This window comes from Mirounga leonina, unplaced genomic scaffold (assembly GCF_011800145.1).
Source record: "Mirounga leonina isolate KUSES-001 unplaced genomic scaffold, KU_Mleo_1.0 Mir_115, whole genome shotgun sequence".
Lineage (NCBI taxonomy): Eukaryota > Metazoa > Chordata > Mammalia > Carnivora > Phocidae > Mirounga > Mirounga leonina.
This window is the reverse complement of record NW_023270268.1, coordinates 90,222,475-90,241,430: the sequence shown is the minus strand read 5'-3', so window position 1 is coordinate 90,241,430 and position 18,956 is coordinate 90,222,475. Positions and strand designations below refer to the sequence as shown.

The 18,956-nt window shown below is 32.7% G+C and overlaps 1 protein-coding gene across 1 annotated transcript in view; it reads left to right on the top strand.

Moving 5' to 3' along the window:
- The window catches only part of STXBP5L (syntaxin binding protein 5 like), a 428,660-nt gene that overhangs the window by 338,673 nt on the left and 71,031 nt on the right, over window positions 1-18,956 (top strand). The window contains exon 21 of the mRNA XM_035000065.1: window positions 11,409-11,474. Coding sequence (XP_034855956.1) covers window positions 11,409-11,474 — 66 coding nt within the window. The remainder of the gene's footprint in view (window positions 1-11,408; window positions 11,475-18,956) is intronic.

The following is an 18,956-nucleotide window of genomic DNA, read 5'->3' as shown; positions in this document are numbered from 1 at the left end:
ACAGGAAATTTGTCAATGTCTGGAGATATTTATGGCCTTCACAATTAGGGGAGTGGTACTCTACTGGCATCTAGTAAGTAGGATGCCAGTAAACATCCTATAATATACTACCCCACAACAAAAAATTATCTCACCAAAATGTCAATCAAGTTGGAAAATCTTCAGACCAGAGCATTTATATGGTAAATCATAATTGGGTAAAAAAATCCCCCCAAAGTGTATACTAGTTATATGTATGGAGATACTTGTGTACTGGGTATTAGTCTCCTAAAAAATACTGATATTTTATATAACATTCACAAGTTGCTACTTCAAATACTATCTTAATTATATTATACACTAAGATACATTATAAGTATACAGTTGACCTTTAAACAGTGTGAGGTTAGAGGTTGGTGCCTGTGCAGTCAAAAATCTGTGTTTAACTTTTGACTCCCCAGAAACTTTACTACTAATACCTTACTATTGACTAAAGGCCTTTCCAACCATATTTTGCATGTTATATGTATTATATACTATATTCTTACAATAAAGTCCACTAAAGAAAATGTTATTAAGCAAATGAGGAAGAGAAAATACACTTATAGCAGTATACTGTACTTATTGAAAAACATTCATGTAAAAGTGGACCCATATAGTTTAAACCCTTGTTACACAAGGGTCAACTGTATACTCTTAGAAATTTTAATAAAAGTTGATATAATTCACTATAACAAAGGGGTTTTGTCTTCTGATACTCAGTTATTTACCATAAAATTTCTGTATCTGTTCTCAACCAGGATTTATTATATATTTTCTAATGAATCACTGTACAAATCTTCCAAGTTTAGTCAATTTGCTTTACTCTATATATCAGACATAACTTTCTCCACCTTATCTTTGGGAAATCTCACTATAATCTTGGTAAAAGCACAATTATTTGGCATGGACTCTGAGCACTTCATTGGATACCTACTAGTATCAGTAATGGATTAATCAATTTCACTAGTTTCCATTCTTTTGGTCTTTCATGTCTTCAATCCAGCTTTCACAGTATTTCCAAGATATAAAATAAAAGTGAGGAAGGGGTTTCCCATTTCCAGATAGGATGTTAAACACATGAAAGTTCATTCCCATGGTAACAACAATGATGACAACAATAATAAAACCCTGTGATAAATATAATGATAAAATTAAAATCATACTTTTCTATGGGGATATTAAAAAGTGGTGGATTCAAAGAAACCTTGACTGAGTGAATTCCAGAGTGAAAAGAACCACTCATAGATGAGCAGAAAGCTGTGGCTGCTTCCATACCTGGGACAAGTGACTGAGCACAGATGCAGAAAAAAAGTGGGCCTTCTATAGATGGATAGACTGCAAAGAATAGGAAAAGCCAGAATTCCACATTTAGCAGAATTATTTTAAAATAAAGGTAAATAAATTTGTCATCGACAGACCTGTACTACAAAATATGGTAAAGGAGGTTTTTTAAGCTGATGGAAATAATACCAGATGGAGATTGAGATATATGGTAAGAATGAAAAGCATTGGAAAGAATAAATATGTGGGTAAATATAAAAGATTATTTTGTCTTTTCATAAAATCCCTAAGAGTTCATTTAATTTTTAAATTAAAAACTAACTGTATTATGGGGTTGATAACATGTAGAAGAAAAATATATGACAATAGTAACAAAGGACAGGAAAGACATAATGTCATAATGTTTTAAGTTTCTTTCATCATAAGAGAAATGGTGCAATAATAATTAAAAGTAGATTGTGATGAATTATAGATGCATATTATAATCCCTAGAAGAACCACTAAAAAAAAAAAAAAGAGGTATAGTTAAGTAGCCAAAGAGAAGATAAAATTGAATACTAAAAAATATTTGTTTTTCTCAAAGGACAGAAAATAGAAATAGTGGAAAATAGAACAGAAGGGCAAACTGAAAAAAAAATGATGGACGTAAACCTAACTCTATCGATGATTATATTATATTAAATGTAAATGGAGCAACTCCCCCCCCCCAAAAAAGGGCAGAAATTGTGAGACAAGATGAAAAAAAAAAAAAGACCTACTATATGTTGTTTATAAGAGCTGCACTTTAATTATAAAAACATACGAATAGATTGAAAGTAAAAGAAGGGAACAATAATTTTATCAAAATACTAACCTCAAGAAAGCTGATGTGGCTATATTATATGAGACTTTAAGACAAGGATATAGAGAGGCAGTTCTAAATTATAAAAGAATCACTTTATCAGAAAGGTATAAAAATCCTATACAGGTACAGACCTAATAAGAGATATTCAAAATGTAGAAAGCAAAAAAGGAAATGAAGGAAAGAAATAGACAAATTGACAATCATAGCTGGGATTCATCATTTCTCCTCTGTAACTGATTGAACAAATAGAAAAAAATTGTTAAGTGTACAAAGCTCTTACGAAACTCTCTTTACCAAATTGACCTAACTGAAGTCAATAGACCCCTATACCATACAAAGGAAAATATGCATTTTTTTCAAGTAGACATGGAATACTCACATGTATAATGGATTCTAAAGGACTGAAATCAAGCAGAGTATGTTCTCTGGTCATAAAAAAAGAGTTGTTAGAAATCATTAACAGAAATATGTCTTAAAATCCCCAAACTAAGACTCTCATGGCTTAAAAAACAAATCACAGTGAAACTTTTAAAGACTTTTCTAAAGATTTTATTTATTTATTTGGGAGAGAGAGAGTGAACGAGAGAGAGAGCACGAGCAGGGGGAAGGGAGAAGCAGACTCCCCACCAAGCAGGGAGACTGACGCTGGGCTCCATCTCAGGACCCTGGGATCATGACTTGAGCCGAAGGCAGATGCTTAACCTGCTGAGCCACCCAGGTGCCCCAATTTTTAAATATTTTTGAACTGAAAGTATAAACACAAAATACCAAAATTTGTGAGATGTTACTTAAATAGTATTTAAGGGAAAATTTAGAACATAAGTGCTTATATTAGAGAAGAAATGATATCAAATCAATAATCTAAACTTTGTTAAGACACTAAAAAAGAACCGTGTAACACAAAGTAAACAGAAGGAAGGAAATAAAGACAGAAGTGAATGAAATAAAGGGCAAAGAGTAGAGTAGATCAACAAAACCACAAGATAGTTCTTTTTTTAATTTAAAATTACTAAGACCTGTAAAACCCTAGTAAGACTGATCAAGGAGGAGAAAAGTAAATAACCAATATGATTAATGAAAAAGAGCATTACTATGGATTTTCTACAGACATTAAAAATATAAAACTATGAACAACTATATGCCTGTGAATTGACAGAATAGATGAAATTAAGAGATTTCTTGAAAGAAAAAAATTATAAAAACTGACACCAAACACATTGGAAAATATAAATAGCCTCCTATCTTAAAAAAAAAAAATTGTATTCAAGATTAAATACCCATGGGCACCAGGGTGGCTCAGTAGGTTAAGCATCTGCCTTTGGCTCAGGTCATGATCCCGGGGGTCCTGGGATGGAGACCCACGTCGGGCTCCCTGCTCAATGGGGAACCTGCTTCTCCATCTCCTCCCCACTTGTGTTCTATCTCTGTCTCTCTCTCAAATAAATAAATGAAATCTTAAAAAAAAAATTACCCACAACAAAGAAAACTGCAAGCTTCAAATAACTTCACTGATTAATTCTATCAAATATTTAAGAGGAAATAACACTAATTTTATGCAAATCTTCTATTCAGGGAATAGAAAAAAGAAAGGAAATCTTCCCAACTGCTTATCTGAGGCCAGCACAATGCTAAAAACTAAAACTTGACAAACTTAAGGAAAAGTATAGGCTAGTCTCGCTTATAAACAGACGCAAAAATCATAAATAAAATATTAGCAAATGGAAGACAACATATGTAAGAAAGATAAACTATTATTGCCAAGGTAGATTTATCCCAGGAATCTAAGTTTAATATTTGAAAACCAATCAATGCAGAACACCTAATTAACATAATAAAGGAGAAAATTATATAATCATCTCAATACATGCAAAAAAACTTCTCATGAATTGACACTTTAGAATAATCACTGTAAAACAAGGAATAGAATATTTCCTCAAATGAATAAAGCCCATCAGTAAAAAACCTACAAATAACATCATGCTTAATTGTGGAATATTGGATATTTTTCCACTAAAATTGGTAACAAGGCAATGATGTCCATTCTCATCCCCTTTCTTCAACATTGTATTTGATGACCTAGTAAGGGCAAAATCAGGATAAAAAATAATATGCCTAAGGTTTAGAAAGAAAATACTGAAACTAACTTTATTTGCCAATGATATTATAGTGTATTGAGGAAACCCAAAGGAATCTAAAAAAAAAAAAGCTACAAACAGTATGTGAACTTAGCAACATTGAAGAGTACACAGTATACAAAGTCAATTATCTTTCTATATAATAAAAGGAAACAAGAAATGTATTTATTTTTAAAATACCAGGTACACGATAGACTTCCAAATGGCATCCTGAGGAGCGTCATGGACACATTCTCCAGAGAAAAAGTATAACTGGGGAAAACTATGTTTTACCAAAACAATCACTTAAAACCTCTGGAAATTGTCCTAAGAGGATATAGAAAAGAAAGAAACATTTATTCAAGAAAATCTACTGACACTTGGTAAAAAGTGATTCTTTGACTCTGAGTCAGAACTTGTCTGTACCTCTCCTGCCTTCAGGTTGCCAGCATTTCTCATCCCCTCCAACTCCAAGTTGAAAAGGACAAATTCCTGGTGAGTCTGGCCAAGAGGTCAAAGGCTCCCCTCCCCTGCCAATGCCCCACTCACAGGACAAAATGTCTATCCCAAGCATAGCAAGCCAAAATGCTGAGGCCCTGACTGCTCCCACTCAGCTTGCTCATAGGATAAACATTTCATGCCAGAAAAGTAAAGCTAGGAAAGCTAGAGGTTACCACACCTGCCCAGAGTTCAGACTAGTGGCTCAGAAGTTTTGCCCAGAGGAAGAGGCAGTCTATAAAATAGGGAACTCTGAAGCTCTCCCCAAAGGAACTAGCTTTATTGAAACAAAATTTGGGGAAGTTCAAGCCCAAGTATGCCCTCAAAACCAATGAAGTATTTGGTGGAAATCAAATAAGAGGCTGGTAGCTCCTCTTAATTAAGAGCAACCAGCTAGACCATAGGTGAGCTGTTCACCAGAGAGAACCAAGAAGAGACAACTAAGACCCCTACTGGAATTTGAACAAACCTCAAAGACTGGCTTCAAATATGACCTCTGCCTAAATTGGATTAGAATGTTGAGTAATATATATCCTGGGGCATTGTCAAAAACAATAAAACATTCACCTGGCTGTGGCTGTGATACCTAGTAGCTGGATTTGATATCAACAGAAAGATCAGGGAAAGAGACCCCTGCTAAAACTACTTCCATCCCGGGGTGACTGTATGCACACTGACGGTTACACCCTCTGATAAGCAACATCAAAGTCTTCACAATGTAAGGGAAATAAACTTCACTAAAATAGTCTAGCCCAGTCACTAAACAAGCAAACAACAACAAAAACCAGAAAGGGGAGAGGGGCATCAGTAATCAATATCGAGAATTGCTATACTATGTTACCTAACGTCTAGTTATCAACAAAATATTATAAGACATGCAATCAAACAGGAAAGTGTGACCCATTCACAGGAAAAACAAGGCAAGAGAAATTGCCTCTGAGAGGGCCCAGATGTTGGGTTTAACAAAGACTTCATAGCAGCCATGAAAAATTTTTAAAGAGCCAAAAGACACCATGCTTAAAGAAGGAAAACTATGCTTTGGGGTGGAATGTTCTGAATATGTCTGTGAAGTCCATTTGGTCCAGTGTGTCATTTAAAGTCTTTATTTCCTTGTTGATCTTTTGCTTAGACGATCTGTCCATTTCAGTGAGGGGGGTGTTAAAGTCCCCCACTATTATTGTATTGTTGTCAATGTGTTTCTTTGCTTTTGTTATTAATTGCCTTATATAATTGGCTGCTCCCATGTTAGGGGCATAGATATTTACAATTGTTAGATCTTCTTGTTGGATAGATCCTTTAAGTATGATATAGTGTCCTTCCTCATCTCTTATTACAGTCTTTGGTTTAAAATCTAATTTGTCTGATATAAGGATTGCCACCCCAGCTTTCTTTTGGTGTCCATTAGCATGGTAAATGGTTTTCCACCCCCTCACTTTCAATCTGGGGGTGTCTTTGGTTCTAAAATGAGTCTCTTGCAGACAGCATATCGATGTACTGTATGGGGAATAACATAAGAATAAAAAATAAATAAAAAAAAAGGAAAACTATGATGATAATGTCTCATCAAATAGCAAATATCAACAGAGACTGAAGTTAGAAAAAGAAGCAAACAGAACTATCTTACACCATATACAAGAATTAACTTAAAATGGGTTAAAAATTGGAACATAAGATACAAAACCGTAAAAATACTAGAAGAAAAATATAGGCAGTATGTTCCTGACTGGGTGTTGGCAATAATTTTTTGGATTTGACACCAAAAACAAAGGCAACAAAAGCAAAAATAAGTAGGATGATATCAAACTAAAAAGCTTCTGCAGAGCAAAGGAAACCATCAACAAAATGAAAAGGCAATCCATGAAATGGGAGAAAATATTTAAAAATCATATACCTGATACGGGGTTAATATCCAAATAAAGAAATTATACAACTCAATAGCAAGAAAAGAAAATCCCAATTAAAAAATGAGCAGAGGATCTGAATAGACATTTTTCAAAAAAGACATGCAGATCGCCTACAGGTATATGAAAAGGTGCTCAGCATCACTAATCATCAGAGAAATGCAAATCAAAACCACAATGATATATCACCTGACACTTGTTAGAATGGCTATCACTAAAAAGACAAGAAATAACAAGTGTTGGCAAGGATGTAGAGATAAGGAAACCCTTGTGCACTGATGGTAGGAATGTAAATTGGTACAGCCACTTTGAAAAACAGTATGTAGGTTCCTCAAAAATTAAAAATAGAACTACCATATGATCCAGCAATTTCACTTCTAGGTGTCTATGCAAAGAAATAAAAAATTAACTCAAAAAAGATATATGCCACTCCCATGCAGCATTATTTATAATAACCAAGATATGGAAACTACCTAAGTGTCCATCAATGGATGAATGAGTAAAGAAAATACAATTGAGTTACACACACATACACACACACACAATGGATTATTATTCAGCCATAAAAAAGAAGGAAATCTTGCCATTTGCAACAACATGGATGGACCTTGAGAACATTATGCTCAGTGAAATAAGACAAATACCATACGATATCACTTATATGTGGAATCTAAAAAAGAATAGAGAAAACAAAAATGAGCACATAAATACAGAGAACAGATTAGTGGTTTCCACAGGCAGAGAGTGGAAGATGGGTAAATTAGTGAATGGGGTCGAGGGAAAACAAGAACCAAGTACAATAAGTGAAAAGAAAAATTCACTAGAGGGACTCAACAGTCGATCTGAACTGGTAGAAACAGAATCAGCAAACTTGAAGGTAAGCTGATAGAGACTATGCATTCTGAAGAAGAGAAAAAAAAATTGGGGTAGCTTAAGTACACCAACATGTCCATAATAAGAGTAGTAGAAGGAGAGAAGAGAGAGAAGCAGAAAAATATGCAAAAGGATAATGGCAGAAAACTTCCAAAATTTGATGAAAACCATTAATGTGTATGTCCAAAAGCTCAGTGAACTCCAAATAGGATAAATGCAAAGATATCCACACCCAGACATGGCATAGTATAAATTCAGAAAGGTAATGAGAAAATCTTGAAAGAACTGAGAGAAAAATGACTTGTCACTACAAGGGAACTCCAGTAGGATTAATAGTTCGTCAGAAACAGTTTAGGTCGGAAGCAATAGGACAACATATTCAAAGTGCTCAAAGGAAAAAACTAAACCCCAGAATCTTATATCCAGCAAAATGATCTTTCAAAAATGTAGATGAAATAAAGACATTCCCAGATAAACAAAAAATGAGAGAATTTTGTTGCTAGCATAGCCACTTTACAAGAAGTACTAAATAAAGTTTTCTCAGGCTGAAGAAAGTAAACACCAGATGATAACTTGAATTCACACAAAGGAAAAAAAAGAACATTATTAAGGTAAATATGTAATTATAAAATAATGTAAGTGCACATTTTTCATCTAACTGATTTAATAAGCCATTTATAAAACAATATGTATAAAATTGTATTGTTGGGCCTATAACATATAGAAATGTAATATATTTTCAATAACAGCACCGTGGAGGTAGGTGGGAGCAAAGCTGTATTTGAGTAAGCAGATGAAACCAGCTGGATTGACCACAACAAATGAAGAGAGCTAGAAATGGTAAATTAGAAAGTTAATACACAAACTTTATAAATACATTTTTTGCTCTCTTCTCTCTCTCAGGTTTTATAAAAAAAAAAGTTATATAAAGTAATTATAATATGTTGTTGGATTTCTAACATATATGGATGTAATGTGTATGCCAATATAATAGCACATAAAGGGGAAAAGAGGATATAGAGCTATATAAGAGTAACATTTCTATATCCCCCTGGCACTAAGTTAATATACACCTGAAGTCGATTCTGATAAATTAAGATGTATGTGTTGTCTTAGAGCAATTACAAAGAACTCCAAAAATATGATGACAGAGGGGCACCTGGGTGGCTCAGTCATTAAGCATCTGCCTTCAGCTCAGGTCATCATCCCAGGTTCCTGGGATTGAACCCCACATTGGGCTCCCTGTCAGCAGAAAGCCTGCTTCTCCCTCTCCCACTCCCCCTGCTTGTGTTCTCTCTCTCGCTGTCTCTCTGTCAAATAAATAAATAAAATCTTTAAAAAATTATGATGACAGAATTATTAAAGAAAGAATAAGTTGCACCAGAAGATATTTACTTAATGCCAAACAAAGCAGTAAAGGAAGATTAGAGGGATAAAAAAGACATGAGACATACAGAAAACCTAAAGTGAAATGACAGATGTAATCCAACTATATCAATAATAACATTAAGTATGGATAGATTTAACAATCCAATCAGAAGATAAAGATTGTTGGACTAGATTTTAACTCTATACTATTTGAAGGCATAAAGATACAAATAGGTTGAAAGTAAAAGGATCATGCAAACAGCAAACATAAGAGGCTGTAGTTAATATCAGACAAAATAGATTTTAAAGCAAAAAAAAAACGTTACTAGAAATAGAGACATTTAAAATGAAAAAAATGGTCAACCCATCAAAATTTAACAATTATAAACATCTAAGCATCTAACAACAGAACTAAAATGTACATGAAGCAATACTTCACAGAATCAAAGGGAGACAGACAATTAGAAATTTCAATACTGCACTTTGAATAAGGATACAAGGACTAGGTAGAAGACCGAAAAGGAAATAGAAGACTTGAAAAATGCCATGATCGAAACCTCTGTACTGAAATCTACAAACTAGTGCAGAAAGAAAAATTTTAAAAGATCATTTAAATGGAGGAGAACACCATGTTTATGAGTTGGGAGACTATTATTTAAATGTTTATTCTGCCAAAATTATCTATGGACTTATTACAGTCCAATAAAATGTTGGCATATCCTTTTGTAGAAATTGACAAACTGATTCTAAACTTTATTTAGGAATGCAAAGAATCTAAAATAAAAAGCTCTTGGAAAAGAACAAAGTTAGAGGATTTTACTCCTGACTTCAAGATGTACTATAAACCTACATTAATTAGTGGGGTACTACAGAATAAAAAGTCCAGAAATAAAACTATATTTATGTAGCCAATTTATTTTTTACTAAGTCACTAATAAAATCAATGAAGAAAGGAAAATCTTTTTAACAAATAATGATAGAAAAACTGGACAAACATATAGGGGAAAATGGACCTTAATCTCTTCATACCACAAAATTAATTTGAGATGAAATATAGTCCTAAAAAAGAAAGCTGAATATTAAGAAGTTTCTTGAAGAAAACAATAATATCTTCATGACCATGGGGTAGGCAAAGATTACTCATATAAGAATTTAAAAAATCACAGAAGGAAAAAAAATGATAATTTGTCCTTCAAGGAAACTAATCTGATCATCAAAAGACACTTCATTTTCATTAAGAAAATGACAAGATAAGTCTCATATGGCAAAAAAATATTCACAATACCTACTTCTAACAAAAGATTCTTAAATATATAAAGAATTCTATTCAAGCTTTGGCACTTAGTTCTGTAACCTTAAATAGTTTAAACTCTTCGAACTGACAGTTTCTTATCTGTAAAACGTAAGAGTTGGGCTAGAGTACCACAGTGGACCTTTTCTAAAATTCTATGATTTTTTGAATGCACATTTGTTTATTCATACAAATTACATAAAGGAGTGGTGGCAAGGATTATGAACAAAGATAGCTTTGGTAATTGACAAAGTACTTCTGGGTATGGGGATTTACATTAAAGTAGAAACTCTGAATATTTATTTACAAAGAAAAAGTATACAAGAATCTCCTACAAGGATAGGAAAACCATAATTAAGGATGTTTTATGAATGCCATAGTAGTGAGAATTACAAAATGTTTATTAACCTATTGTGTCTATCCTTGTGTCAGTAGATCCTTGTATATATCAGTAGAATGACAGAATATTAAAAATAAGAGAAAAATGTAGTGTTTATTATAAGAAGGAATTTGATGCCCTCAAATCACTTAATATGTACTACATAACACTACCTTTTTATAACTAAGTATAATATTTAAAATTTGTAGCATACCCTTAATGTTCCTTATAAAACCCAATAAGCATTTCTCTTGAAAGTAGATTTGGTTAGGTCTTTTTAAAAACACATTATAAGTTGTATTATTTTTGGTCTATTTTCAGGTGAAACTTAGGTCATTTATTAAAGTAGCACTGGGTGTAGACGAACCATGAGAGACCATGGACTCTGAGAAACAAACTGAGGGTTCTAGAGGGGAGGGGGGTGGGGGGATGGGTTAGCCTGGTGATGGGTATTAAAGAGGGCACGTTCTGCATGGAGCACTGGGTGTTATACGCAAACAATGAATCATGGAACACTACATCAAAAATTAATGATGTAATGTATGGTGATTAACATAACAAAAAAATAAAGTAGCTATTTCATATGAAAAAATAAAAAAGATTTTATATTTTTCTACCATTATGTTCAGTTACCCTTTGCATATCTATTAGTTATTGCTCCTTATTGTTTCCGGTATCACTTGTCGAAACAAATTATCAGAACTATTGTCATAACATGAGACTACAAAAGTAGTTTTCACAGGGGGAAGAAAAACCTTTTCAAATTTTCAGGAATAAATAAGAATTATCTACAAAGTGTTAGCAAAATTTATCTCACTTATTATCATTTCATTTTCAGGTTTAACTGAGCTAAATGACAGTCCAGTTCCCCTGGAACTCGAGCGCTGCAAGTCTCCCACTTCAGGTAAACATGAATGGTACCTTTCAGTTTTCCGGTAATTCGCTGCAGTAATCTACTGCTTTATTTTCATAATTCTTACAATGTGAAATTCATAACTTTAGTAATTGTAATATAGTTTCTGAAATTTAATCATAAACAAATTTGACTCCAAAATCAATTCGAAATAAATGTCTTTAAAAATATTTTTGGCCTCCCCAAAAATTAAGACCAGAGGTATGAGTGTAGCACTTTTTTTTTTTAATTAACATATAACATATTATTTGTTTCAGGGGTACAGTTCTGTGATTCATCAGTCTTACACAATTCACAGCGCTCACCATAGCACATACCCTCCCCAATGTCCATCATCCAGCCACCCCATCCCTCCCACCCCCCTCCACTCCAACAACCCTCAGTGTAGTACTTTTAAAGACATTTTAAAGGAAGGTTTTTTACCAGAGGTAAATAATGCTAAATAAAAATTGGTAATGTTATACAGAAATTCTGTCTTCTTATAGCTAGAGTTGAATTAGTGAGAAATATATACTGTAGGTGCAGAGAATATGATACCATTGGACCTTAGTTGGTCCTCTGGACCACAGTTTGGAAACATGTATATTCACTGATAAAAAGAAAAAATGATCATATGCTGGAACTAAAGCATCAAGATAAAGCATGAGCCCACTAAAATATACAAAAAGAGTATAAAGATTCCTAGGAATAAGTCTTTAAGGTATGCAAAAAAAAAATGTTAATAGTAGAAATTGTTGGGTGGTGGGATTATGAATGGTTAGCTTATTTTATTTATTTATCTGATTTTTCTCCAATGCATATATAATAATATGTACATTTTAAGCACCAAAAATATTAGGTATATCTTTGATACTGAACTATAGGTATGTTTACATACAGTATCAAAAATTGTTTTAATTTTTTATTTTAACTTAACACAAATGTATAAACATTTAATACCTTATAAAGGAATTAATTTTGACTTTTAGAAATTCATTTAGAACTGACATTTCTTCAGTTTGCTGTCTTAAGAGTTGTTAGTTGTTTATCCTTATTCTTCAGGAATGTAGGCTAAGTAGAATCTAGTTGTGTCTGTGTAAATTTTTGTTTAATCATATCTTTTTAATCCTTATTTTACTGCTTTTATTTTAAACATGATCTCATACATTACCCTTTCTTTTGCATTTCTATTGGCATCATCCTAATTTAGGCATTTATTATTCCACATTTAAAGTATCACAAAATGTTCTAACAGGTGTCTCTGCTATCCATCTCTCACTCTTACAATTCATTTTGCAAATCATGTTGCAAAATTAATCTCCTTAAATATTACTTTGATATTTTTATGTCAGAAATCTTCAATATAAAATTCAATTCAATATTCTATATCAATTTAAGTAACTTCACTTTAAATTCTCATCCATAATCTGAATTTTAATAGTAATATAGGGTTCAAATGTCAAAAAGAAATGGAATTTAAATTCTCCCTCCCATCCTTCCCCATACATTGTTTCCATCGTTTTGAAAAATAGTTACTTTCTTATTTATCTTTTCAGTTTGTGTTTGTAAACAAACCAAAAAGACATACATTCTTTTTTGCTTCCTGTTTTATACACAAGTAGTATATGCATTTCACTCTGCTTGTTTCAGTTTACTGTGTATCTTGTCTTTCCATTTGACTACATAATCATTACAATTGTATGATATTTAATTGCATGTATGTACTATTAATTTATATAGTCCTTTCACCAATTAAAGGACACTTAGTTTGCTATCAAACTTCTGTCATGTCAAACAATGCTGCAGTGATTAACCTTGGTTCATTCCTCATTTTAAATGTGTACAGGTATACCTATAAGATAAATTCCTAAAATTGGAGCTGCTGAGTCAGAGTATATGCCTGTCTAATCTTTATAAATTCTCCCTATTTTCTCTCCTTCTATCAATAACATCAATAAACCAATGTTTATTGGTTATCATTTTTTTAATTTTATAAGTCTTTTGGGAAAAAAGGATATGTCAATGTAATTTCAACTTATCTCTCACATTGTTTAATACCTTTTCAATTGTTTAAGAACTCTTTAAATATTTTTTTTCTGTAAATCATCTATTCATACAATTTACCCATTTTCTATAGGGTTGTTTGTTCCTTTCATATCAATTTTTATTGCCTCTTTACAAATTAAGATCACCCTTTTATGACATGAGATCCAAATATTTTTTCTTAATTTTGCTTGTGGTATCTCTTGCCTTACAATAGCTTTCTGCATTCAGATATTTCTTTTAAGGATTTTCTTTATGCCCAACAATTTAAATGCTATTGGAGTTAACTACTTTTTAAAGTTTTGGTAGAATTCTCCCATCAAGTCATTTAACCTTTATAATTACTTATTTTGTATGTTCATATCTGTAAAGAAAACGTTTCATTAAAAAAAAGAAAAGTTTTCATTATGGAAATTTTCTAACAATGTTCAGTGTAACATATGCAAAGACTGTGGTTCTTTCTTTTAGGCTGTTAATAGTCAATCTATTTTTCTGTTGTTGTTTTTTTTTAAACCTGAACCCAAGTTTTACTGGGTTTGGGGGGTTTTAACTTCTGCTTTTAACTGTTAGTTCCCTCCTCTGCTTCCCTTTATTTTTCACTTTTCCTTTTTGTGTGTGTGTGTGTGGTAGATGCTTAATTCATTTATTTCTTACATTGATATTATTTCTTTATATCTATATAATAAGATTAAATTTCCCATTATATGTGCATTATATGTGTCATAGGTTTTGATAAGTTGTGATCGCATTAACAGTGTTTTCCATATGGTAGACAGTTTTACCTGAGTTAATGTTAACTTGTAGCATTAAGTAGTTATAAGTGTTGCCTTCATATTATTTAAGTCTTTCTTGTCCTTATATTTTGATTACTTGACTCAAGGATGGAGAAAAGGAGAATTAAAATACTGTACTAATAATGTGTTTCTGTTTTTCCTTATATCTGCTGTGTTAAGAATATTCATGTGTAGATATTTTAAAATATATCCACAAAAAGTGCATCTTGTACCATTAATCACCATTGTTCATTTTCTATTATGTCTTTTCCACCTGAATTCCACTTTGTTTACTATTAATACAAAAACTCTTGCTTTTTTTACTTGGAATTTTTTGTATACCTTGGTCTTACCTCTTTAGGAGTAAGCTTTTTTAACTGAGGTACAATACGGAATGTCTCTAGAACCTCAGAAATTTCCATCATGCCTCTCAGCCACTTATTCCTACAAAGGTACCTACTGTTTTGACTTTGAACCATAGATTCGTTTTGTGGGGTTTAGACTCTCATATCAGTGAAAACATGCATTATTTACTTTTGTTTCTTGCTAATTTTGTTCAACATTATATATATGATATTCAGTTACATTGCTGAGTGATTTGTATTGCTGTGTGATATTCCTTTATGTGAATATATCTATGCATTTTATTGTTGCTGCACATTTAGGTAGTTTTCAGTTTGGGGCTATTTTAAGTAAAGCTGCTTTGACCAATCTTGTAAAATTTTCAAAGCAAATATAAACTCATTTTTGTTGCACATGCATTGGAGTGAATTTGGGGGGTCCTAGGGTATGTCTATGTTCAGCTTCAGTAAATACTACTGAGTTTTTCAAAATGGTTATATCAATTTTACTTCCATTAACAGTGTATGAAAGTTTTACCTGTTCCACATACATCTTTCCCTCAGTAAAATGTTTAGTTTTCATTTTAGAGGTCTTGCACACCTTTCATTGGCTTTATTCTTTGGCATTTGGTGTTTTTATATGCTGTAATTTTTTATTTCTTTTTCTTGTTGTTTGTGGCAGGAATATAAAAATACAATTAATTTTGTATACTGACATATCTAGAAAACTTGATAACTTCCAATAATTTGTAAATTCTTTTGGACTGTCTATCCAATTATGCTCAGCGTTAAAATTACAGTTCTACTTCTTATTTCTAAAGGAAGACTTTAGCTAGGATCTCCAATACAATGTTGAATATATGTAGTATTAGCAAACATATCTTCCTTCTTCCCAATCTCAGGGATATGTCAATATCATAACTAATTATGATAATTATTGTAGGTTTTTAGTAGACATCTTGCTTTTAGCGTTCTGCCTCTGATGTTTCTTTTTTCATTAATGTTAGAGCAAATCTGGAAATACCACCACCACACTTCTTTATGCAAGGCAGAATCAGGACTTCACATGCAATGAAGTAGATTGTTTCAAAGCAGGAAGGTTTCAACTACTTTGTTAGGTTACTTGGGACAGAAATGATTCGCTGTGAAAAGATTCACTTATCACTTCAGTGCCCTATTTGAGACTGGTTTGCTAGGCAGGGCCCACCCTTCTTTGCTAGCAACCTTAGAATATAAATATTCATAATTGAGGAATGAGATCTCTTATTATGGCTTTTAAATCATTATAGACTTGTTAAAATATATGAAATTTATCCTTGTGGGAATAGTGCCAACAAAGTTTATTTTACCTTAAGAAAATTGGAAATATTATTTGCATATTCCATCCATTTCCCATGAAAAAAAATAATTGTGTTGTATTAAGGGGTCTTTCTAAGCCCACAATGGAGAATGTGCCCGATGCTATTCCTAGAATACCACAACAGCACATATTCATAAAACTACATTCTGCAATCTCTTCCTATTGTAGGAACTGCTGTATCTAGATTATCAGGAAAGGTCTAGTTAGGGTAAATGCAGACTTTTTAGCCCAAGCTCATAAAACTAAAATGGAACTGAAAAAATTGTGTTTAAGACTTTAACAGTAGTTTACAAAACTCATGAAGCCTATTATCTCTAAAGGTAGAAAAGAATGAAGATATAAACAATTAAAATGTTTAGATAACTTATGAATGACAAAATCAATAATATGTAATTAAGGGAAACTAGAATATATGTAATACATCTAACTTTTGAAAAATTAAGAAAAGCAGCCATGCCTCCCTAATGTCTCCTTGATTCATACAGTAAAAAACAGGTCATTAGGTCTGATTAATAATGGCAATTATTATGTTTGTACCTGGGTATATCTCCCCTTTTTCATGTATATATAGCATTTAAGAGCCAATACTATTCTTGCATTCTCTATTTTTTTCCTTAATTCAGTTTTTCTCAAATGTAAGCCTGTATCAAAATCATGTGAAGAGTTTGTTAAAACACAGAATGCTGAGTGCCAGAGATTCTAATTCAACAAGTCTAGAGTGCGGCCTGAAATTTTGCATTTCTAGCAAGTTCCTACATGATGCTAATGCTTCTGGTCTCTGGACCACTTGAGCATCATGCCTCTGTGAAAATTCTTACAATATTTTTTTCAATACTTACCCTCTCAGTATCTATTTTGTGATCTTTTCACCCCTTTAAAATCTGATTAAAACATTGATGCAAATAGCTGAGCAAAAATGGTTGGTAATTAGGCAAGCCAGAGACCAATAATCATTTTATAACTCTGATTTCCTACATGGATCTCAAACTCCCTTTAGCCCAATAAACTGCAAATAAAAATAGTGAAGCTTAAGATTATTAAATATTTATTTGAGCATAATAAGAGAGAACAGAATAGGAATTGGGAGCTAAAAGAATCCCATTGAGCCAACCAGAAAGCTGATGTTCTTAACTCCCAGGATAATATAAACATTTCATATTATTTATTTATTCACCCAACTATTCAACAAGTAATTTTCAGTATCTGCAGTTATGTAGATATTATGTTACCTACTGAGAATAAATGAACAAAATAACATACTCCATGCCAAATGGAACTGAGTCTGTCTGCAGAAACCAACATTAAACTAATAATTTTACAAATAGTTGTTTTTTCTTAAAGCTGTGTAACCCTTTTTCACTCACCAGGTAAGGTTGTGCAATTGGTGTACTACATAAACATACCTCCCAAGAGGATGAGCCGGAACTAACATTCAGCCCTAGCTCCACTTACCTGGAACAGAACTGCAATCCCTCAAGGAAACAGGCCCTTTGTCTTTGGACAAGGAATTGAAAACTAACCTAGCCTTCAACTGTAGATTTATATCTGTCCACAAGATGTGCATTTTTCTAATTTTTCCTCCTTGAAGGTGTGCCTTTAAAAATCATTTGCTCAGATGAACATCTTTTCCTAGTCTAGCATCAGGTTCTAGTACTGCTGCTACCTATGCAGCCATCAGTCCTTGTGATTCTCACTGTCCACAATATACAATAGACTAACTATGCTATCAAGTTCAAGTTAAGACTAGGGTGATAGAAATATGTATCTCTATTAAAATATGTTTATTTAGGTATCTTTAATAAGGGTATCTTTATTAAAATATCATAGAGACTAACATCACAAAATACTAACAAAAAAGTAACCAGCTCTGTTCTTCTCAAACCTGGGTTAGAACTATGTCTTACAGCCTAGCTTGAATGCTCCTTCTGTGTGGTTCTACATTTCTAGAACCCCACTACATCTTCCAAAGAAGAAATCTTCTTCAAGATAGTCCTCTGTTGGGGCAGTACTAAGTACTCAGACAAAGGCACAAAATAGAGACCCTTTCAAATCATTATCATGAAATTCACCTCTAAGATAAAACTTCTGGGTTCACTTGGGCTAAGAAATTAAATGCCAATAGTCTTTCATTCCCTTCCTTTAGGACTTGCTACCAGAACTCCTGAGGCAGCGCCAGGCTTTTATAGGAATGAAATACCATCTGTGAGACAGCGGAATCAAGTACATCACTTGCCAGGTGAAAGTGAAAATCTCTTTTTTGAACAAACAAGTTTTTCGTATCTCTACAATTTTCTGGACTACACAATTTGTCTCAAAAGCTTTATTCTTATTTGGGCTGAAAATATAGGTCCCCCACAGTGAATGAAGACAAATTTCCCTGAAACAATTAAAACCATAGACACTGACTTCATAAGATACAAAGCAGGAATTCCTAAGGCATCTGTGATTTTGAAAAGTTCCATATAATTTTCATAGTGTTATTTTTCTACTTTAAGCCTGAATACTTTTATCAGACCTATACAAAAATATGGGGGGACCAACAGAGAACTCAGGGAAACTTAAGAGCCAAAAAGTAGAGTGGTTTTGTAAAAATTCTCCAAATTCTTCATAATACAATTAAATATCTATGATCACAAACTACTGATGATCATGGAAACTCCACCAAAGAATTGCCTCAAAGGGGCAATGTTCTCTTAGAAATAGTGAGCAGAAAGGAAGGTCTTATAATCTGTTTTATGCAGAGCCATTGAATATTTGATGCTGTTCAGAGGGACCAAATCAAAATCAAACACAGGTTGTATAGCTTCCTTAAATTAGGCATTCATTACAAAATGGTTGTGACCAGATTTGCAGCTTTAAGAAGAATAAGTTACCAATGTTCTAGACCCCAAATAAAGTCAGTAACCAAGGAATCTAAAAATAATTGTAATCCACAATTTCTCCAACAGTAGTTTCTTTTTTTTATGTAATAGAACAC